At 38.8% G+C, this 23,986-nt stretch overlaps 1 protein-coding gene across 1 annotated transcript in view; it reads left to right on the top strand.

Annotated features, from left to right (window-relative positions):
* The first annotated feature begins 618 nt into the window (after positions 1–618).
* Positions 619–23,986, top strand: part of col27a1a (collagen, type XXVII, alpha 1a) — a 95,999-nt gene continuing 72,631 nt past the window's right edge. The window contains exons 1-4 of the mRNA XM_047372996.1: positions 619–1,044; positions 8,042–8,112; positions 11,625–13,120; positions 16,203–16,256. Coding sequence (XP_047228952.1) covers positions 992–1,044; positions 8,042–8,112; positions 11,625–13,120; positions 16,203–16,256 — 1,674 coding nt within the window. The 5' untranslated portion in view covers positions 619–991. The remainder of the gene's footprint in view (positions 1,045–8,041; positions 8,113–11,624; positions 13,121–16,202; positions 16,257–23,986) is intronic.

Here is a 23,986-nt window from a genome sequence, read left to right as displayed (position 1 = left end):
TCACTGAGTCATGAACACTGATCTTAAGTGAGGCCTGCAGGGTTTTAGATGTTCTTTGTTTTTTTGTGACCTCCAGCATGAGCTGTCAATGTGCTCTTTTCTTAGGATGACCTCTCCTGGGAAGGTTCACCACTTTCTGCTTTTCTACATTTGTGGATAACATTTTACTTTTAGCATTCAAATTTTACAACAACGCAAAAATAGAAGCAACCTGTAAGGGGAGCAAATACATTTTCACAGCACAGCACAGTATCCCTTCTCTGTGTGACGAATCTATATATGAGTTTCAGTTTTAGACTTGAATTAATAAAATAAATTAACATTTCAGGCATAGCCTAATTTACTGAGATGTACTTGTGGGTACTAGCAGAGGCACAGTTTGAGAACCACAGGTGCAGATACATAAAGAAACTATTTGTACGCCCTGGAAGCACATCCCTCTAAGTTGCGCATCCTGCCCAACTTTGTCACCGTGGTTGAATCATATGGTTAACCAGAGTTTGGGTCAGAATCCGTGTGGCCGCCCCCCGGTAAAAGAGGCATGTAGTTGCTCTCTCCAACCGCTGGGCTTGTAACTTGACACCTGACTGCGCGGTTCATTTGCCATCGTTTTTACCCTTAAGAAAGCCTATTTAAAAAGGAAAGCGATGATTCCAGCGCTCCTGACTCCGTAACCCTGCTGAGAAGAACCCACGCAGCTTTCCTCTCCGGCCGTAGCGTCCCCACAATCTGGATCGGCATAAATGAATGAACCACAAGGGAATATCGCCAAACGATCGCAACCTGGAAACTCTCCCTTGTCAAACAAGACAACCAGGAGGATTCTGTGTCGAGCTTAACATGCAGCTCAGCATGATTTTTGACGTCTGGAGCTTCACCTCAAGGTCGTCAAATGCGTAAAACGGCGAGCGGTGTTTTCTGCCCCCATCGCAAAGGAGTCACGCTGTGATTAACGGATCAGGTTTTTGACTGGCAGGACAAATGAATACAAATGAATTTAGGCACCCGAAGGAGAGATTGCAGAACCTCTCATCTAGATACAAAGTAAGTAATATTGTTATGTGCGTATGATTTTCTCGTATCCATTCAGAAACACGGGACGTGCTTACCTGTGAACTACCGGCTGGCTTTGGTCCAGGATGAATGTCCACTTGGGGTCAAAGGAAGTTCTAAACATTGATCAGACATTATTATAGCAATGTGATGCATTTATTTCTGCAACACGAATTAGTTTGCCCAAGTCATTATTAAAATAAAACCTAAGTTACCTGAACATCATACTCTTTCAAATTATGGCAAGCTCGCACAAGGTAAATGCAACAGGATTACCTTGCGGGGTTTACTAAACTGACTCATCCGACAAAACTACAAAACATGGCAATTATTAAGACCTATAAAGTTTAACAAGTGGGTTTATCAGCAACTCCAGCGCCGTTGGATATTTTCCACGTTTTCCTTTTTACGCATACGGGCACTTTTACGCATTGCCAATAATGCATTAATGCTTTGAAGAAAAAAGCATTATTAAAAGTGATTAGAGTGCTTAATATAAGGTCATTTCATTTCATCAGAAATTAGTGTTGGCATGGCCAAGAAGTTACAAATGTCCTCATACAACACAATGTTTTTACAAACAGGTTTTAGCCTACGGGTCGAGCTATGAATGGAAGGTCATTCATTCAAATAACCCCAATATCAAAGAATGTTCATTCATTCATTCATTGTTTAAGGCATGCATACTTATTTCCTCACCTAAGCTGAACTTTGCTCCAATCGAACAATTAATATTAGTTAACTGATGATTGTGACATCGTCTTGCCCCACACTTTTTACCTCCAGGGATTCAACCACTGCCCAGTTGTTTATGATGAGCTTTATCCACTAAGGTTTTGCCCTTGCTTTCTGCTTATGCTGAGTCGCATCAATTGCGCAATCATGGAATCGACCTGCGTTGTTTTTCAATATTTGTCCACATGGTGCCGCCCTTTATGTCTTAACTTATGACTTTTGTACAGGTAATTAATTTTTGTACAGGTTTTAACATTGAAAATTGCCAGCAAATTGTGTACTTTATAATGTGTCTTGTCAACATTAGCAGACGCTGACACAATCACAATCTCTTTCCCAGTCTTCATGTGTGAAGATGTTTATACATCATTTATAAGGCTGAATTAGGACATTTCTGAAATTAGTCACCAGGTGAGCTCAGACAGACTAGATGATGGACGTGTGAGTGTATCACCGGTCCTCTTCATCAGAATCCATTAGCGTCAGCTCATCCATTGGAATTTTCCCCTGTGCGTGTGTGTCTGTGTTCTGGAGGGAAGGATCTCCCTTGGGTATCTTTGCAGGGAATCAGTGAGTAGTCTAAACACATGAACAGAAATGGAAACTATACACTGGGTTTTCTGTGTCTAACCACTAGATTCCCCTCTCCTCCCAGTACACCCAACTAAACCGCCCTTCTCCAACAAACAAACTTTCACTGACATCTGTAGAAAACAGTTGTATATGTCCAGGAAGTTACATTAAAGGCATTGCGGACTAAGTCAGTGTGTGAGGAAATCCTTTTACCTATTGAAGTTAGAATTCCCTATAGAATTCCCAAAGGTAGTCATGAGGTAGCTCATAGTTGCAGCAAGAAAACCACACATACAGATGTCAGCCTTTCTGATTTCAGACTCCTTTAGTGCAGCAACCTTCAACTGCTCTGCAAAAGAAAAACCCCTACCTGTCACATGCACTTCAAAAGCACATTAATGAAAATCTATTCAAGCTACTGAGAACTTAAAATAGCAGAAGCCAAGGAAAACAGTCCCGCTTCCCAGGAAAAGGTGTTCCAGGTTCCACAGATGCAAACTCCCCAAGGAATAAAATGAAAGCTGTCTCTGCAACAACCGATGCATTCATGACTCACTTTGATAAGATGGATTTCTCAGTTGATAAGATTGTAATCAGCTTGGAGTCAGGGAGAGACACACACATAAACACACACACACACACACACACACATCCTCTGCAAACCACAGCCAGCTGTGTGTGGGGATGACTGTGATGAATCTTTATAAGCATCTAGGGGCTGAAAGAGCAGGAGACACAGACACCACAAATAAATGTTGCGCACATACACTCTGATTATAATTATCCAGGTTTAAAGGGGAAGCTGCTCATCATCAGTGCTTAAACTAATTGTTGAATCTTTTAAACCCGGAGAACCATACAGCTCTTTATCAGAGGTAATGCAGGTAAATATATTTTTTAACAGTTACTTTCATAAATTTTTTCCACAACTCTGTATTTGGAACTATGCTTGTCTGCCTCTCTGTGGCCCTCTAGGTACAGCTGCTATACACATTTCCTCCTCCGATGTGTGTGTGACCATGTGTGTCTGGATGACCTCCAAGAGTAAACAGTGGCTCCCCTGCCTGTCACTAGATCTTGGTCCCCCTACTGAGCTCTCAATGCTAACATGAGCCAGTCTTTAGGTTCTGCAGCACACCTGGTTGTGTAGAGACTGCTGAGAGAGCTCTTTTTTGCTCTATGTGTGGATGCATGTTGGTTTTGGAAGAAGAGTTATTGAATAACTACACTGTAGTATTTCTGCCTCCAAAGCCCACAACCTGTGGCCTTGTGTGTTTGTGCATTGGAGTTTCAGAGAGGTGCTCTAAGTGCTTTTGCTGAATCCAGCTTCCTGTTGTTATTCCATTGGAAACACAGTTACTGACAGTTGTTTTTGTTGAAGACTGCATTCGGTATGATGTTAATGTTAATCTCAGGACAATTTATGAATTTGTCTTGTATACAGGCACATGCCACAAGTTTTCTAAAGCCAGAGTTCCTTGAAGCTTATAGTAAGAGTGTAGACTCTAGAGAATATTCTTTGTAAATGTTCTATTGATTGAAAGGAAAGCATTTTCCCCAAACACTATAAACTTAGCAAGGTCTTTAACAAGTCTATAAAATCAGATACCAGACAGCAGAATTTCAGTTAAATATGGGCATTTTTATTTCAAAATAATAAAAACCCCAATATCAAGGAATGTTAAACAAAGTTCTTTGCTAAACTCTCAAAAGTGCACACTAACAAAGTCCCAGCTACATACTAATACTCCTAGCAGACTATTGCATATGTGCCTTTTGTTCAAATTACATAGGAAGACAAAATGCCACAAAATTAATGCTCTAATGTCACCAACTACGCATTTGCCACTGTATCAAACCAGATAAACCATTCTGCCACAGATATTTTGGACATGTCGAAAAATTGGACCGCAGCTCTAATTCTCCATGTTTACCACTGCAAAATTAATACAACTACTGCTCAAATATCAAATGTTGCAACTATGACCCAAAATTAACCTTACTTAATCTCACGCTACACGATGCTATCTGAAAATTCACTCACCTCGGCATACCAGATGCTTGAAACTGAAAGTGAAATTTACAGCCTACTTTGATTATTCTGGCTAATACCAATCCGACCACTTTGAGGCACACATAGAACATTTCAATTTAATTCCCAGAATGTCAGTTAATCCTTAAAGATGGAACAAATAATAAGCAAAGCAAGACGGTGATGTCTCGACAAGAGTAATCTACCTATCCTAATACATCAGAAGCTGTTAATCCCACAATATGGATTCCGATATATTCAGTATATACTTTTCTGATAAGGAGGACATCGAAAGTGATGTGACAAGATGTAACGTTCCAAAAATCTCCTTCCTTTCCCCACACTTGGACCTGCTTAGCAGTTTTTTTAATTCACCTGCACATATGGCAGTATAAGAAATTGTGTGACACAATACAGACCAAATGTTTGGACACACCTTCTCATTCAAAGAGTTGTCTTTATTTTCATGACTATGGTTATTGTAGCTTCACACTGAAGGCATCAAAACTATGAATTAACACATGTGGAATAATATACTGAACAAAAAAGTGTGAAACAACTGAAAATATGTCTTATATTCTAGGTTCTTCAAAGTAGCCACCTTTGCTTTGATTACTGCTCCACATACTCTTGGCATTCTGTTGATGAGCTTCAACAGGTAGTCACCTGAAATGGTTTTCACTTCACAGGTGTGCCCTGTCAGGTTTAATAAGTGGGATTTCAAGCCTTATAAATGGGGTTGGGACCATCAGTTGTGTTGTGTAGGAGGTGGATACAGTACACAGCTGATAGTTCTACTGAATAGACTGTTAGAATTTGTATTATGGCAAGAAAAAAGCAGCTAAGTAAAGAAAAACGAGTGGCCATCATTACTTTAAGAAATGAAGGTCAGTCAGTCCAAACAATTGGGAAAACTTTGAAAGTGTCCCCAAGTACAGTCACAAAAACCATCAAGTGCTACAAAGAAACTGGCTCACATGAGGACCGCCCCAGGAAAGGAAGACCAAGAGTCACCTCTGCTGCGGGCGATAAGTTCATCCAAGTCACCAGCCTCAGAAATCGCAGGTTAACAGCAGCTCAGATTAGAGAACAGGTCAATGCCACACAGAGTTCTAGCAGCAGACACATCTCTAAAACAACTGTTAAGAGGAGACTGTGTGAATGAGGCCTTCATGGTAATATAGCTGCTAGGAAACCACTGCTGAGGACAGGCAACAAGCAGAAGAGACTTGTTTGGGCTAAAGAACACAAGGAATGGACATTAGACCAGTGGAAATCTGTGCTTTGGTCTGATGAGTCCAAGTTTGAGATCTTTGGTTCCAACCACCATGTCTTTGTGCGGCGCAGAAGAGGTGAACGGATGGACTCTACATGCCTGGTTCCCACCGTGAAGCATGGAGGAGGAGGTGTGATGGTGTGGGGGTGCTTTGCTGGTGACACTGTTGGGGATTTATTCCAAATTGAAGGCATACTGAACCAGCATGGCTACCACAGCATCTTGCAGCGGCATGCTATTCCATCCGGTTTGCGTTTAGTTGGACCACCATTTATTTTTCAACAGGACAATGACCCCAAACACACCTCCAGGCTGTGTAAGGGCTATTTGACCAAGAAGGAGAGAGATGGGGTGCTGCGCCAGATGACCTGGCCTCCACAGTCACCGGACCTGAACCCAATCAAGATGGTTTGGGGTGAGCTGGACCGCAGAGTGAAGGCAAAAGGGTCAACAAGTGCTAAGCATCTCTGGGAACTCCTTCAAGACTGTTGGAAAACCATTTCAGGTGACTACCTCTTGAAGCTCATCAACGGAATGCCAAGAGTGTGTGGAGCAGTAATCAAAGCAAAAGGTGGCTACTTTGAAGAACCTAGAATATAAGACATATTTTCAGTTGTTTCACACTTTTTGTTCAGTATATAATCCCACATGTGTTAATTCATAGTTTTGATGCCTTCAGTGTGAAGCTACAATATTCATAGTCATGAAAATAAAGAAAACTGAGAAGGTGTGTCCAAACTTTTGGTCTGTACTGTATATGTTTCACATGTTTGTGAAGAAGTGATTATTGGTCTAGCTTTGACAATAATTGTTATTTTATTAGGTATTGTAAAACCACAAATGAAAGAGAAATAGTTCTCAAACTACCACCACAGGAAATAATTTTTTTTTTTACTACCGTTATACCAACACTGAAGCAAACAGTATTACAACCGATCTTAAATCTTTTCAGTTTGCTTTGTAATTAAGACAAAAAAGACAGATTTCCAAGTGGGAAAGGTCTGAGGTTGTTCACCTACCCTTACGTTTAAAACTTACTCATAGCTGCATTAAAAGGTTTCTTTGCATTTCTGACATTAAGTCTTTCACATCTTTACAGTCTATTAAACACAAACAGTGTTTGTACGGTATAAAATGATGAGAATTACATTGTTAAGATTTGTAATGCTTACTGTAGTTAGACAAATGTATTAAAGGTTGGATTTATGTAATTCCTAAATTTAGATATGATGTGTTCTAATTGTGTCATAAGTTAGAGGTAGACCTGGGATTGACCGCACACCCAAGTTGAACATGTTTAAAACAAATTAAAAACAAGCCAGAACTTTTAATTGTCCTGGTGCTAACTGAAGGTCGCAATACAAGCTAATTTATTGCTAGTAGCATTGTAAAAACATTTTATCTCTGTTTTGTGCATTCAAATGCTAGAGACTGTACAACACTTCATTCACCACTGGTTTATTGAATTATAAGTGTTGTGTATAAGTAATCAGAAGTGCTGATAACAGCTTTACCTGCAACTTTTACTAAGTTTGAGGCATAACCATACTGGATATTGAACTCGGGGCTGTTTAATTATCTGCGACTTTCCTAGTCAAAAATCCAACTTCTGCGAGCATGCTTGTACCATGTTCAACTAGGAACTTCAATATTTTATTACCTTTATATTATAGTTTTGCATTCACATTCCGAATGCCAATTAGAGCTGCACAGTATATCAATTGTGAATGGTCATTGTGATATCAATGTGTGCAATATCACAATCATAAAGGACTTATTTATAGACTTATAGACTTATATATAGACTTTAGAAAACCATAATATACTTCAGAATTTGGATAGACACTAAGTGCCCCTAACGCCATCTCCTGATGTTCATCTTTAGCAGCTTAGAAGTTAAAACTCAAAGAGAGGAAAATGGAATATTTTCCTGATATTGTGCATCCCTAATGAAAATATATTTGGCTGATTGCATTTACTGGATGCCAACACCTTACATAAATATCAATGACCAAGATGCTAAAGCTCAGAGAAAGTTTTTGGAACGTTGTGGTGAGGGAAAAGAAAGAGAGGAAGCAAGATTATTTACAAGTTGTAACGTTTTCACAATATTTAACAGTAATATTGCAATTAGATTTTTCTTTAATATCACACAACTATAAAAGAGATGTGGTCACTATAGAAAAATATCTAGAGTGACAATGTTAACTCAAATTATTTTCTTAGCAATTATGGTTAGTATTAGAATTAAGGTTTTTTTATAATCAGATTGAGAAAAAAAAGGATACCAAACAGATTGGAAAATGAAAAAAGGTCTCTGACCCTATATTCTGTAACTGTTTGTGTAACATTGCTCTTCTCTCTTTCACCAGGAGAGCCCTATTGCTCTGTACAGTTTTATATTGTACTTGTTACCTGGGACTTACACAAATACACTCTGAAGGTAAGACACAATCACTTTACTCATCCCCATTCATTTCACATTTTCTGTTTCATTGTTTCATTTCACAAGTTAAAGCAAAAAAACAAAAATAAAATAAAAATAAGGCTGGGGCAATTTTGTAGTTATCTTTTGCCTGTTCAGTAACTACCAAAGGCATACAAATTTTCTTTTTCAACTGGGCTAGCCGCTGCTATAATAGCAGGAGTTCAAAGGGATAAATTGAGCGAATTTAAATAAGAAACAAATTGTAAATGAAAAATCCCAACTCCTGTTTCACTTCACATGTATGAGTTACCTATTTCCAGCTGTCAAGAGGGCAAGACGTTAGGTAGCTACACCCTAGACAGGTCACTACTCCATTGTATCAGAGGGCAAACAACCATTCACACCCACACCTACACCTAGGGGCAATTTAAAATGGTTAATTGACCTAACATGCAGCTTTTAGAGCATTGGGAGAAAGCCAGACGTCTTGGAAAGAACCCATGCATGCACTATGAGAACATGCAAAGTTACAGCTCCGAGATTTGAACCTATGACCTTCTTACTGGGAATCAACAGTGTTAACAACAGCGTCAATTATTTTGCTCAGCACTAGTGCAGCACACACTGTGTACAGCCACACACAGAAACAAAATATAATTGTCCTGTTTGTTCAGAATTGTACATTCATGGTAAATGAATACATGAGATTTAACTTACACCAGTGATGATGTTATTTTACAGTTGACGGAGGCTTGACTTAGCATATGTAGCATCACTTGTTCTTATTGATAAGTTATGCTCTGTTAGTGTGATGCACACAAGCAGCTGTGCTTATAATTAAGTGAAAAAGAAAACCTGGCTTGTGTGAAATGTTCGATCCAGCTATGATACATTTAATAAAATGTAATCACTTATATATTTTGCCCTGTTTGCTGGTTTCCCTTGATAAAAGGTTCTGGAAAAATTCCACTGAATGATCATCCAGTCCTACTCATACATTTTCATATATTTATTATATTTTAAGAGAGAACATGACATTCTTTGCTTTATATATTTTTCCTAAGCTGTTTTTAAATTACAGCGTGTATCCCTGTTAGGGATTCTACACTTATTTTCTGACTGAGTAAAAGTCAAAAACCTTGGAAAAAGCATTTTTGCTACTTTTATTGACTAGTTTCTGAAAAAAAATAGAAATCAATGTAGTGTAGGATTGAGGATAATCATAACGGTCCAAACTACAGTGCTCCAGGGCAGCTAAGGGGAGAACTCTTGAGTGAGAATAAATGACTTCATCATATACAGTGGATAAAATTACAAAGTGTAAACCCTTGGATTTTGTATTTTTCCTACTTTAGTGACTTGGCACAGAGTAATGCTGTGAATTCTCGCCATGTGCTCAACACACTAATGTTTAAACACATATGTTATGCTGTAAAACAATTGGGTTTAATATACGTTGTGCCACAGTAATAGCATAATGTGTTAAATAAAGACATTGGAAACATCAGTATGTACATTACTTGTAATGCATGCCCTGCTTTACTGCCAAGTCCTGCTGTCCCTTGCTGCCAAAGAGACCACACAGAGGGTGTAGAAAACTCAGTACTTTCATTTGAACAAGTTTTTGTTTGACTCCTACGTTCAAAATCTATTTTTGCACAAAAGTAATTGCTCCTTAGCTTAGTTCAAATTTCATTATAAAAAACGTCAATTTTTCATACCTTTCAGAGCGGTTATCTATTACAGTATGATTCAAAGGTATAAACTTAATCATTTGACCAAATTAAGGGTTTTATTTTAGGAAAACAAACTTTTTATGTTCTATGTTTTACCAGTGCATTACAGCTTTTTGTTGTAAATTATCATTAATTTCGGGGACCCGTGGTAAAGTAACACCATTTGAGAGAGATAAAGCAGCCAGTGCTACGCGGCTCTACAGGTAAATTGGATATCACTAATATTTCAAAACATGAAAAATTTAAGATATGAGATTCAAAAAGAATTACAATATTACCCCGGTTTCAGTTGGCAGCCAATTTCACTGTGGATTTTTAATATTTAATGGTCTCTTTCACTTGTGGCAAAATGTGTGACTCTTATGATTAAAAAAGAAAGCTTCAAGCCCCTTTAGCCTGCTGTTGCATTCCTAGAAGTGGCCTTTCTGGATTACATACAAAGTACAGAAAGATGTGGTCTTCATTTGTAAGGATTTTGATTTGACGGCAAAACTGCTGAATCTCAAGTAACCCTTCAGTTAATCTAAATCACATAAGTTATGCGGTGGTCAACATAGTTTAGAATTAAGGCCAAAACTTACAGACATTGCATCACATTCTGGGTCAGGCAGTTCCTTTGACAATTTGCAGGCTGTTAAAGCAGTAAACATGCAACAGTTGAGGGGACACTTAAAGCTGTTTAAGACATCACAAGTGGCTTAGTGTATAAGACTCGGAAAAACAACTTTTTTTCATTCAATGACCAAGAAAATTGTGTATTTTAAAACAATTTCCTGACTCATCACCCTCCAGTGTTCTGTTACATTTGTTTGGGAATTTCTTACAGAGTAATTTGTATGTGATATGTTAACTTGATCGACATATGTTATGGCAGAACTTGCTTAATCTTTTTTTGTTAATAAGATGCATTTGTAAAACTGTTTCCTAATGCAATAAACTAAAGTTACATTCAGCACCATTCACATATATTGACATCTCCAGAAAAATAGATAAAAAGATGAAAAAAAGCACTAAAATAAATTAATTTTGTTTATCTTTACTTACAATCCTTCCCAATGTGGTTGGTAACGAGATGAATTTGGGTCCTTTTAGTTTTAGTTGTGTTAAATATTTTCAGTTATATCAGTCAAGTATAGTTAAGTATTGGTTTTAATAAAGCTATTTCCTGATTTATGAAGATAAAGGCACATTTGCATTAGTGGGAATTTGATGTTCTCTTGTTTTTTCCCATTTTGAAGAGTGGCTGAGAAAAAAAGGCCCTCTATGTCACATCTCATTTATACCCCCGGGAAACAAAAAGTCATAGAGTAGTTATTAAAATTTCCAAGATTATCAGATTAATTAAAAAAGTAATGTATACATTTCGGAAGTACCTTTAAAATATTAATTATTATATTACACAATAAATAAATGTACTCAAATGAAAAAACGTGTTTTTAATGTTTCAGTTTGAGACTGAGCTACTGCAATATAACATACATTGCTTTTTAGACATTTTAAAGATTTGTTTTGCGGTACTAGTGGCCTTCATTTTGTAATTTCTTGAAAGTAAGCACACAGGAAATGGGTTGAAGAGAGGGAGAAGACATGCAGCACAGGTTGTCGTGGCCGGGACTCAAGGGGACAGCTGTGGTCCAAAGCCTCTCTGTACATGGGTTGTGCGCTGTATCATTGCACCAGCACCGTGGAAAGAATGCTAATCTGGTCTACAATTTAACATGCCCTTCAGATAACAAATGGAGTATATAGCAACAGGCATGCATGTCTAACACTGCATCTTCTTTTATCCAGATGTTGATATCCTCCAAAAGTTGGGGCTTAAGGGACAGAAGCCATCACCAGAAGGGGTCATTCCATTCAGAGCAGGGATCATCCTCAACCAGAGGGCGCATATTGAGGCCCAGTTTCACTCAGTCCTTCCAGCGGCCGTCTGGCCCAACTTGGCACTGGTCCTGAGTATTCGCTCACACCGTGTCAACAGCGCTTTCCTCTTCACTCTGCTTTCAAGCAACAAGAAACTCCTCCTTGGTCTGCAGCTTGTACGAGGCAGTCTTGTCCTACACACAGGACCAAGCACCTCAGTGACACTGCCCTATGAGCCCCACGATGGCCAGTGGCACCAGTTGGCACTGGGCATTAATGGAAAGACAGTGACTCTATATGCCTCCTGCGGAGAGCAGAGTGTCCAGGCAGATTTTGCCTGGGACAGTGAGGAAGGACTGGCTCCAGAGCTCAAGGGTTCCTTCCTACTGGGGAGGTCAAGCCAGCACCAAGCATCAGGATACTTTGAAGGAGCAATTTGCCAGTTTGATCTGGTCCCTTCTGCGCAGGCAGCTCACAACTACTGCAAATACATTAAGAAACAATGCAGGGAAGCTGACACTTATAGGTCTAACCTTTCTCCTTTACTGCCTATTCTACCGAAAGTAACAAACATTTCAGCTACTTCTGTTACCCCCAAGCGCGGTGCTCCAGAAACTGCTAAGAAGACCACAGGGTTGAGCCTTGCCAGGAATGTTGCTGCTGCTGCCTCAGCTGTCAGGTACGTAGCCCCCACCCATACAAAAAAGCCAAATCAGATCGTTATCCCCTTTTCTCAGCTAATAACTGTAACGCCAGCCACATCCCAATTGGGTTTGGTTGTCCCTTCTTCCATGACCAAGACTGAAACTGTAACAGCACCACTCAGGACACCACCGCCGCACACAAAATCACCAACCCCAAGTTTGAAAGCATTAAATCACAAAAATGCTAAGCCCACAACACCAAAGCCCACTCCTGAAAAAAACTTAAAAAAGAACATCACAAGAACAGGCAAGAAGAAAGTTACCACTCCAGCCACTTTTACAACCAAATCTCCAAAGACCAAACCTGACACTGTTTTACAAGACCAAGCTGAAGTCCCGAACAAACCACAACCCACATCAGCCAAGAATATACTCCCAGAGATTAAAGTTTCTCCATCCAAAGTCACATTGCCGAGATCTAAATCAAATCCTGTCAAAGTCAACCCTTCTAAATCAACACTACCCAAAGCAAAACCCTCAAAATCAACAAGCCCCAAAACTACAACCGCTATCCTCTCAAAGCCAACTTCCAAACAGACTACCAAGCCAACAAAGAAACCCAAAACCACCAAGGTTCCAGTCGCTCCACGACCTACCAAGCCTACATACAACACAGTAACCCCACCTGCAACTGATGGTTTCCTGAGCTGGGAGGTGCCGCCGACGCAGTTCTCAATGCTGGCGGGACCCAAGGGACAGAAAGGAGACCCAGGCCCACCGGTAAGACCATCTGTTCATCCTTAATTTTAAGTAGTGTCACAAAAAAAACAATCAAACTTAAAAGTACTACCAGTTTATGCTCTGTTTGTGCTGGTTGTGGGTGGGTTTTCAAAGGAAAAGTAGAACAACTGAAAGAAATGTTCCACGAGAGTCAAACCACTCTGTACTGAACTTTATCAAAACTTGTCACAGATGACATTTAAGCCAAACACTGTTAAACTTGAAACAGGAGATCCTGCAAATACGTTATGCGAATGGCACTACGGTGCTATTATCTTGAACAGGTTAAGAGTCCCTAATTTATTCCCTTTTTCCCCCTTCATTAGTTCATTGTACCATCCAGGGTGGTTGTGACATGCCGGGTCTCACGCTTTGCCATCTCATGACCAGATTCCTCTGTTAGAGAAGGCTAGAAGAGGTCACACTGCCCCCTTTCAGATCAAGGTTGAAGGTGAAAGCAGTGGGTCAACATTGAGTTTTTCAATACAGGCACAAGGTTAGGTCAGGTCTTTAGTGTGTCGCTTGAAGCTGAAACATTGATTACCCTTTTCAAGAGGTCAGTTCACACTCAGCATCAGAATCTGTCTTCATTACAGTTGACCACTTAGCTTAAGTAATTTTCATCTTCCTGTGTTTTTACAGATGAATATTTGAACCAAAACTGTTTCTAAATCATTATTGTATGCATACTACTAAGTAGTTTTTTTTTTATAAATGCTTTTAGCATGTACTAGTAATCAGTGGTCAGCATTTTATAGTACACACTTAACTGTTAATGAAGTTTTTAAACTCCAGGGCAAACAATTTCTGCATCAATGTCCTTTGAATTGACAATAGAGGTACTCCAGGGTCTATAAAAGCTTGTGTGTAGCATCTTACAGTGGCATTGTTACAGCCAATATACTTTAAACTGGCTTTCTTACAACTTAGGGAGGGATAAATAACAGGGGTAAATAAAATTTAGGCCCTTGTTGCTTTTGTACAGTGTTTGATTTTATGGCTGTTTCATTTTACTGTGGAGAGGGGGAATGTCAACAAGAAATGCAGAAAATATGAATTATATGGAAGCTGATTTTAATTTGCCTTCATAAGAATTTGATCTCCAGCCAAGTATGTCCTAGAGCTTGGTGAAAGCCTTGTTGGCAGTCACAGCCATTACACATTTGTTGTAGTCACCAGGTTTATACAAATCTCAGGAAAGATTTTGGCCCAGTTATTTGCATAGAATCTCTTTAAATCCTTTAAGTTCCTTGACTGCTACTTGGCAGCAGGTCTCCACAAATTTACTATAGCACTGAGATCTGGAGACAGGATAGACCACTCCCAGACCTTAAAGTACTGTCTCTATTGCTGCCTTGGCAATATGTTTGGGTTCAATATCTTTTTGGAAGATCCTATCAAACCCAATTTCAGTGTTCTGGCTGAGTAAATAAATTTATTCTCCAGGATTTTATTTTACATTACTTTTTGGATTTGCCCCTTGATACTTTAAAGTCTTTCTCTACCCTTATCAGAAGAAAACCCCAAAGTATAAGCACTACCATGCTTAACTGTGAGGATGGTGTTCTTTGTTCTTAGCATTTCTCTTAAAGATCACAAGCACCTTGTGATCTTTATAGTTCTTACTTCCAAGACTCCTCTGAATGCTTTAAATGTTTGCTGGCAGATGTAAGACTGGCCTGTACATGTACCCTCTTAAAGGGTTTGCAAGATTAGAATCTACTATGGTTCAGCCCATTGCTGTGTGTTGTGATCCTGTGTCATTCACAAATATCTTCAGATCATTGACAAGCTTCTCTCATGTCCATGATTGTGGGTTGATCCCTTGCTTTTCTCATGATCATCTGCATCCCAAAATGCAAGATCTTGCATAAAGCTCCATAACAATTGATGGTCATTTTATATTTCTTTCATTTTCTACACCTTGTACAGATTTACTATCTTAGCCCTGACAATCTTTGCCAGTTCTTTGGTCTTGTCTTTGGTGGTGGGGACAGAAAAAAAACTGATTCTGTAGCTGTGTTTTATACACATAACAAGCTGACATCATGTGTTTTTAACTGATTGATTAATTTATAAGCATGCGAAACATGCATTTAACCAATCTGTGAGTAAAAGAGCAAAGATAAAACAAAATACTTCAAATGTAAAGTTCCCAAATCTAGAAATCTATTTTTGAATTGTTTTTAAATCAATCTACAAGATACAATTAATAAATGTATAGATTTTCAGGTTTATGTATAGATTACAGCACAACTCCCAGCATATGCATTTCAGAATACTTCTGAGACACAACAAGCAAGTCTAAAGATCATTACTGATAAAAACCTTCGCATCATTCTGAAGATTGTTCATTGAAAAAGCTCATGTAGTTTGATTGCACCTTAAATCAAGTGCTAAATCTAGCAACATCTTCTCAAAGATGAACAGGTGCAAAGAAGAACAAGCTGGCTAAATAATAAAAAAAATAATAATATGTGCAAGGAAGGTAAACTGAAGCAGTAAGTGAAGTGTGAATGTGGCCACAATAAATGACTGATATTAAGATGAATAAATAAAAAAAATTACTATTCTTTTCAACTTCAAATCCATATGTGTAAGATGCATTAATGTTTTTTTATATGCAATGCATATATATAATATATCATTCTTAAGATCCATTGGCCTGCAACAACTTTATGTCAGCCATAGCAGCTACCAGTGTTCTGTTTTTCCTTACTCCTCCTGTTCCTCCCTTCTGATTAAAAGAAAACGAATGAGCACAGCCCTGAAAGAGACATAGAGGCATTGAGTGGCGCAGGAAATGACCTGTTATTTCTAGTCTATTTACGGTTTCCTTCCACACGGGCTCCGAAGGTTTTGATAGATAAGGTTTAACTCTCCTCACCAAGAGATGAAATTACTTCAGAGGGAAAGGATTTTACTTTTTCACACAGAGCAGAAATACTACTGTGTAAGCCCCAAAAAATTTTAATAATTTGATGGCTTTGACAAATATGACTGTGGAAGACTGCTGGGGTGTTAAAGAGACTATTTGTTTGGAATGTCAGTATCCAGCACTGATTGAAAATTCTCCCTCCAGGGACTACAGGGACCTCCAGGGAAACCAGGCCTGCCAGGCAAGAAGGGTCCTCGGGTAAGTCTGGCTGATTGAATACATCCAAACGTAATTTATTTATAACTACTTGATAAATTCTTGCATAGGTCCTTATAGTAGGATACCAGAAATATATAAACTAATTGACAACACCACGCTGTATCTCCTTGAAGCCTTGAAGCTTTGGACTGTTTCCACAGCTACAATAATGACCAGCAAAGCCAAGCTCCCATATCATTTAAAATCTCTCTCAGTGACCAGTTGATGCACACAAACTCTCTCGTCTCTTTGCAGACAGTGTTCTCCTATGCAGGCAGATTGACCATTTTCAGCACAGGGCTGCGAGTGCTGACCTCCCACCCCTAAGCATAAACAGGAAAGCTGCTATAAAGACGGCCTTTCAAAAGACTGCCTGTGTCACAGGATGCCTAATAAAAGCACAGTAAACAGACAGAGAACACGTGGCTCCACTGGACTCTCTTCTCCCAACTGTGCTGTTACAGCAGGCCTCACGGACACTTCATAGGAATCCCACTCTGAACTAATGAAAGGCCCCTTTTTCCAAAGCAGTTAAGCAGATATAGTCTCATTCAAGAGTTTTATTTTTTACTTTCTCTATTTCTCTTTGTGGTTTTGAAAATGTTTCTAAAAGTTGGGTTAATTTGGATAAACACATTCTACTACTTTGGTCCAACCTGAAATATCTCTACAACATCTGCATGTCTTCTACTGAAGTGTTGTGGCAACATTTATAAAACTCACGTTTTCTACTAGTGACACAATAAGAGTTAAGAATTGTGGTTTTCAGTAAATTGCCTCAATAGCTGTGGTTTGCTTTCCCATAAAATGTTCTTCTCTCTCGGGAAGAGCTACCTTAAGCCTGGTGAACCTTTTAACTTTTTCTGCCAATGCAATTAACATCTTGAAATTGTCCTATGTTGTTTGGTTTAAATCACAAAAACACATGGAAATAACATCCCACCATCCATACATAGTCGTCCCCTTACCCAGGATCAGGTTGCAGAAGTCACATGTCCAGAAGGGACACCCAAACATCCCTCTTCACTCATTCTAGGGATACCAAGGCATTTACAGGTAAAACTTTTGTTCTGGGCTTCGGTCTCTGGTGGGGTGTCCAATTTTCTCAGAGATGAGTCAGATCAAGAGGTATGCAGAGATCTCCATGAAGGAAGGCCATATATATTGGCATACCTTTCTTATTTCACTGCTGGACTAAAGAGCTGATATATTCTAAATACTTAAAGGACGGCAGCAAGAGAGAATGCAAATTTCAGCCCCACACGCACTAGACTTTGGGCTCGCTTTATCCTGCCAGATCCCATGTGAAACGTCCAACAAATGAGAGCGTAAAAGTATAAACTGAAAGCAGCAGATAATTCCCTTTGTGTGCTGATACTAGTGGCTTCCTTGTGCTGTTTATTGCATTCCAGTTAGTACTGACAGAAATGCTGATGGTTTTATCTGTGTTCATAGGCTGGTTGCTGGTCCACTCTTTTAAAAGGCTAATCCTTTGAACATCATTCAGTATTATTCAGTAGACAAGATTGTGACTTATTGCGTCACAACGTTAATTGTGACACTAGACAAAACATTCAATAAAGTGCATGGCTGCATAAAATTTTATCTCAATTGTGTTTTTAGGTATCTGTGAGTGTTTTAACTGACTTTTGAAGTCTATCAATTGACCTTTTTCACAACTATAGTCAGTAAGTAGAAAGAAAACCCTTTTTCAGTTGTAGGGTGCATTTGTACATATGTACGGCTTTTAGGTGTGTACCTGGTTTTTCACAAACTTCTCCAATTTGCCTTCATCTTGAAATGCCTTACTCTGTGGTTTGTTTTTGTTTTTTTTTTTTTGGTTGAGGCAGGTAAACTTAAATATTTCTTTAAGAATAACTTCAGATCATTTATACATTAAAACCATAGAATTAAACGTGGGTCCATATTTTGTTGTTATCACTAGTGTAGGACTATAAAGAGGTCTTTCTATGGGTTTATTAAAGCTGATTAAGCCTGCAGTCCCAGAACATCACCTGACATTAGCTGCATTTCTTTCAAATCACACTTAGGTCCATTAAGCTTTATTGAGCTTAGAAATGCCTTCTCAGTGCAGTGAAACTAAGCCAGCTCAAGTGTAATTCCAAATATTTGTTTTTTCAAAAATTCAGCAGAGTTTATTCAAATACACCTTAGAAAACCAACAAAAAAAACGTTTACTTACTATAGCTTTTCTGTTTTGGACACTTTAATGAAAAGGAATAACAGGGACCACTTCCCTGTGAATGAACAGAATCATTACATCATTCTTTTAGTTTAGGGGAAGGTGAGGTCTGGCTTTGACCTTGTAAAGTTTTAGAGTGTGGGTCAGATTTTGTCACAAAAACTCAGTGAGGACTTATTTTGATAGAACAACACACCACAACGTGGAGCAAAATTGTTGAAGGAAAAGGATGGTTTTCAAAACTTTTTGTATAAAAATGTGGAAAGCATGGTGTGCATTTGTACGACTACAATCTCTGTAATAGCTTTGCACATTTAATGACTGAAACGTTTACCTATTCTTATGTGCAAAATAATGCTATTTTAGTTAGCTTGGATGGATAGTGTCTGTCAGTTGCAGTTTTTTAAGTTTTGCCACAGATTCTGTTTAGGGGTTTCATTCTGCTAGAATGGGTACCAGTCATTTGCAGCTTTTAATAGTTTTTCTTCAAGAATTTCCCAGTATTTATTTCCATCCAGCTTCATATCAACTCGGATCAGCTTCTCAGATCCCTGATAAACAAAAACGACTCCTACAGCAGAGTTTGACCTCACAATCACTTTATTTAGGTCACTAGAACATGGGATTGCATACATGCCTCTGCAGTAATCCCACCCTGTTAATCATGGACATATGCATCTGTGTTTCTGTCCTTTCTATATAAAGTGTGAGACTGATTATGGAGCTTTTCCTGTAAACAAAATCATTTATCAACTTTAACTGCAGCTGCCATTTGTATGTGCTAACACATGGATGCATGTACACATATTTACACAGATGGAAACACACACTTTGCGCAATCAAATGCTCTCCAAAAACTGTGCCTCTTAGCCAGATGGACATGTGGTTTCCATTTAGAGAAAGGGATTCACCACATCAGGAACATAATCAAGTCCAAATACGGCTGTCCGTTTCAAGCTTACAGGTGGCAAAAAATACGTTGATCGAGAGCACTTATAAGGAAAAAGTAGTTTCAACTTGTGGGGTTCAGCCTAAACTTAATCTTCTCCGTCATTTTTCCGCCTGACCTTCTTTAGCCTTGGATTACTGGAGGTCTGTATGATAAAACACAGAGGCCCATTGAGCCCAAGAAGCGCCACCCATGAACCTTGACCTCTGGTCTGGCTCATGTGAGTGTGAGATGCCGTTGTCATAGTAACGAATGTCTGTTCAGAAGCTTTGCAAGGTATCCATGAATGACTAGTCCGACCTTTTCCTCTAGGCCTGTTTGTGGGTGTGCGATGACGAGGATGGTAGGAGGGTGTGAGAGGAAATGTGGATGCATCATGGGTGTACAGGCTGGTGTCTGTCTAGGGTACTGGCTGCAGGGACTTGTCTGGAGACTCATGGGTCAAAGGGGTCTCTGTCTCAGTGGAAAAAATCTCTGTCACCCATCTTTCCTCCTACTTCCCCCTGCATAACACTCCTCTCTCCTTAAATACATCCCTCCAACCTTGATCTACCTGTTTAAATAGAAATAAATTAGAAAAACTTAGGAGCACACAGTTCTGGTTAGAGGTTTACATAAACTCAGCATTAGCAAGAATGACACATTCATTTATGGCTTTTATTTTAGAATTTCCACCGTTAATTTTTCAGAATGGAGGGATTAAGAATTGAGCACACACGTTTGAATTTATTGTGTTTTTTCTTTACTCCAGAGAGGTGCAAGATTTTATAAAAAGACTCAAATATTCACAAACACACACTCACCCACTAATACTAATGTTCTTTAGCAAGTCACAGGGACACCAGACTCATTTTCCAGCCATTAACATGCTTCTGGCATAATCCTGGCCTGGTTTTTGACTGCTCTTCTTATCAGAATTGGTGGAGTTAATTTAAATCTGCTGGTTTCATGGCATGGACGCAACTTTTCAGCATCGTCTATAGATTTTAAATAGGGCTGGGTTAGGGGCCCTTAAAGCTTAATGTTATTCAATTTTATCCATTCTAAAACAGGTTTCAGAGCATGTTTAGGACCTTTGTTGTGTTGAAGCCCCCACACGTGTCATTTAGCTGTTGATTTAAGGTAAAATGTATGAATTTGGAGGAGGTCCTTCTTTTGTCTTTTATTTCGTCCACTGGATGCTATGCACCATCAGGAGCAAAACAGACTGCATGATGCTACCGCCATCATACGTGACAATTGCTTCAGTGCTCTTTAGGTAATTTCTTGCCTTATACTTCGAACGTGCTTCCTTTCAGTGTGATCAAATGGTTTTAATCTTTTTCTGGTCGCATCATAAAAGTTTTATTCAGAAGGCATTTTGTTTTCCCGATGTTTAGTCCAGTTTGAAGGTGTTCTTTTTGTAGCAGGTTCTTTTGACAGTTCATTAAATGTTTAAGCCTTTGTGGTTTCTCAGTTGTTGTTGTTGAACACCATAACCTAATTGAAAATGATAGTTTGAATCAAATGATCAAAATTTGGATATATATGGTTGTTTCTACAGACAACAATCCTAAACACATATCAGAAATGGTTTCTTAATGCTTTCATTGAGCTTCCTGAAAGACCTTCCCAAAGACATCAACCCTATTGAAAATGTTAGAACTATGCTTTAAAAGCTGGCTCTGTGTCAGGAAAACAACCACTTTAAAAGAAACAATTCGGCCACGAAGAAAAGTTAATATATGTAGCCAGAATTACATCAGAAGCTTGCAGATGGCTTAAAAAAAGCATGTAGTTGAGGTCCAACTAACACACATTTAACAAATATTAGTCAGATTGAGTGTATATATTTAAGTCTGTATTTATAATTTTTTTGGACAAAGAATATTTCAAATACATCATTCATGGCTAAAACATTACTATGACACTTAAGCCCATGATGAGTTTAGAAAACCCTCTGACCCAAACTGCATACAATATTACAATTCAATGGAACCTAAATCTAATCCTCTGACGACAGTTTGGTTGCATTATTGGAAAACTAGGCAACAAATCATCTTAGTAATTCTCTACAGTAAACTGTGAATACTGCTTCCTGTTCTGGACAATGACTAATATGTTTCTGGATAATAAAAATAATTGACTACTTTCTAATTTGCAACTTTTGAAATTCCCTTTCATACTTTTTAATGTCACATTTGGATAAATAAATATCTCAGGATTTCCATCACAATTTTCAAACTTTATGAGCTTTTACTGTTATCGTTGTACTTATGCTTTGGATTACTTATAATTTCCCTTTTCCAAACTTCTTGTCAGTACATGATGTATTTACCTCTGAAACACTAGTTGTTGGAGCAATTCATTAACACAGTCTGCTGCTGTAATTTATGTGACATTATTAGGCTGAACATTCCACTCCTCTCACTCAACAATGGCCAGACTTGCTTTTGAATCTCTAATGAACAGTGAAATGTTTCCCTGAGAGCAAAAGGTTCTCTCGTGTGCATGTCCTGCTCCCAATCTGTAATTATGAGGACGTCCAGTGGTTTCAAAGGCTCATTTAATTTCATGTTAGGTCATCAGATGTTGTCCCATTGAGTCTTGTTTGGCACAATACCACAGATAACCTCTTTTATCTTTAATACCATGCCTTTATATGCATTTGAAGTGTCTTTTATGAGCTTGTGTTGAAAGCCAGGCTCTGTTTTTTCCTTGTGTGGGAATGTAATGATAGAACTGATGTCATTCATTCAGAATCAAGTTGCTTTAGTACGTACAACATATAGTGCATTGCAAAACTGTTCCCACCCCTTGAACCTTTATCACATCACAACCACAAAACTCTATGTATTTTATAGGGACTGGATGTTTTAGACCACACAAAGTTGTACATAATTGTAAAGTGGAAGTCCACATATGTAGCTAAATAAAATCTGGAAAGTTGGGTGTATTTGTACTCCTAAATGAAATCCAGTGCAACTAGTTGCCTTCAGAGGTCACCCAGTCCACCTGGTCTGTTCAGTCAGATGGTTGAAAAGATTCTGATTTTTAACGTGACAAAATGAGCAAAAGGTAAAAGGGTATGAAAACTTTCACAAGGCACGCTACATGGAATTTTCTATGATGTCTATGAATTTTTACTATTTTGGAGTTCACAAAGAATGTGTTGCATTGGAATATTTTTAGAAAAACCACAAGAACACTCCTGAATTGCTGTTCACTAAATAGTGGTTTATTTTTTATGTTTTTATTTAGTAGACCTCAGCTTGTTTCTGCTCCACCCTGGTGCTCTCTAATTAGACACCTGTTGTGAGAGAAAAAGCACAATACATAGAAGCAAGAACATATACAACCGAACCCCGGTGCCAGCCCATGCCCACTGGTGCACTGCCCAACCTGTGGTAAGCCGCAGGGTTAATTCTGAAGCATGTAATTCAGATGTGCCTTGTTTGTCTAAGTTTATTTAGGGCACAACAGCTTAACACTGTGTGGACAGACCGCCTCACATGGAATGCCAGCTGCATACAAACCAAGATTGAAAGGGGAAGCATGTGGGATGAAAAGAGGCAAGATCTTTAAAACGTCCAAACAATTGCAAAAAGAATAACTTGACCGTACACCATGGTCGGGAAATAATATTTATTTTTATGATAATGTCTGTGCCTATTTAAGAAAAACATTACCACAGCATTATACTTCCACTGCTCCATTGCAGTTTGGGAAGGATGCATTCAGGGTGATGTGTAATGTAGATTTTCCAACACAGAAAGTTCTGTGTTGGTCTCATCTGATCATAGGGCCTTCTTGCAGGTTTGCCGTGTCCCCTACATATCTGTAGATTTCTGCAGCTCCTCCAGAGTTACAATGGTTATTTCTGGGCTGGTTATTTGGTTGAGGCTGTCCATGCCCTGAAGGTCAGTTTAGGTTTTGCAGTTGTTATACCGGGAAAATGCTCTAAATCAAGGTGGGTGGACCTCACGATGATTAAGACTTTCACTGAACTTTACCTGCGACCTGTCTGCTTTGTACCTTGGTCCTTTATTATGCTATCCATTCACTAATGTTCTCTAACAAACGTCCTAGGTCTTCACAAACTATAGCTGTATTTATACAATGATTAATTTACACGCATGTGGAGTTTATTTATTAACTATGTGACTTCTAAAAGCGATCAGTTGCACTGGATTTTATTTAAGGGCATCAGAGTGAAAGAGGCAGAACACAAATGCACACCAGTATTTTCAGATTTTTAATTGTTAAAAACTTTAAAACAATGTATTCTTCTCCTTCCCCTTTACAATTATTCACAACTTTCTGCTGGTTTATCACATTAAATCCCAATAATATACACAGAAATGTGTGGAATAATGTGGCAAAATTTGCAGAAGTTGAAGTGGTATGAATCATTTTGCAGGATATTTAATACAATATTCCCTGATCCAGTTCTTGAAGCACTCATGGCTCTTCTTCCACACTCAACACCCAACCCAACCCTTGACCCCTGACCCGGGATAGGGTTAGGGGCCTTAAGGTGCCACATCATATGCAGGGAAGGGGGAGGTCAGTGATTCAACAGAAAAAATGCCCTCAGAG

This window comes from Girardinichthys multiradiatus, chromosome 8, assembly GCF_021462225.1.
Source record: "Girardinichthys multiradiatus isolate DD_20200921_A chromosome 8, DD_fGirMul_XY1, whole genome shotgun sequence".
Taxonomy (NCBI): Eukaryota; Metazoa; Chordata; class Actinopteri; order Cyprinodontiformes; family Goodeidae; genus Girardinichthys; species Girardinichthys multiradiatus.
The sequence above is the reverse complement of the archived record's forward strand: the minus strand, read 5'-3'. Positions and strand labels throughout refer to the sequence as shown.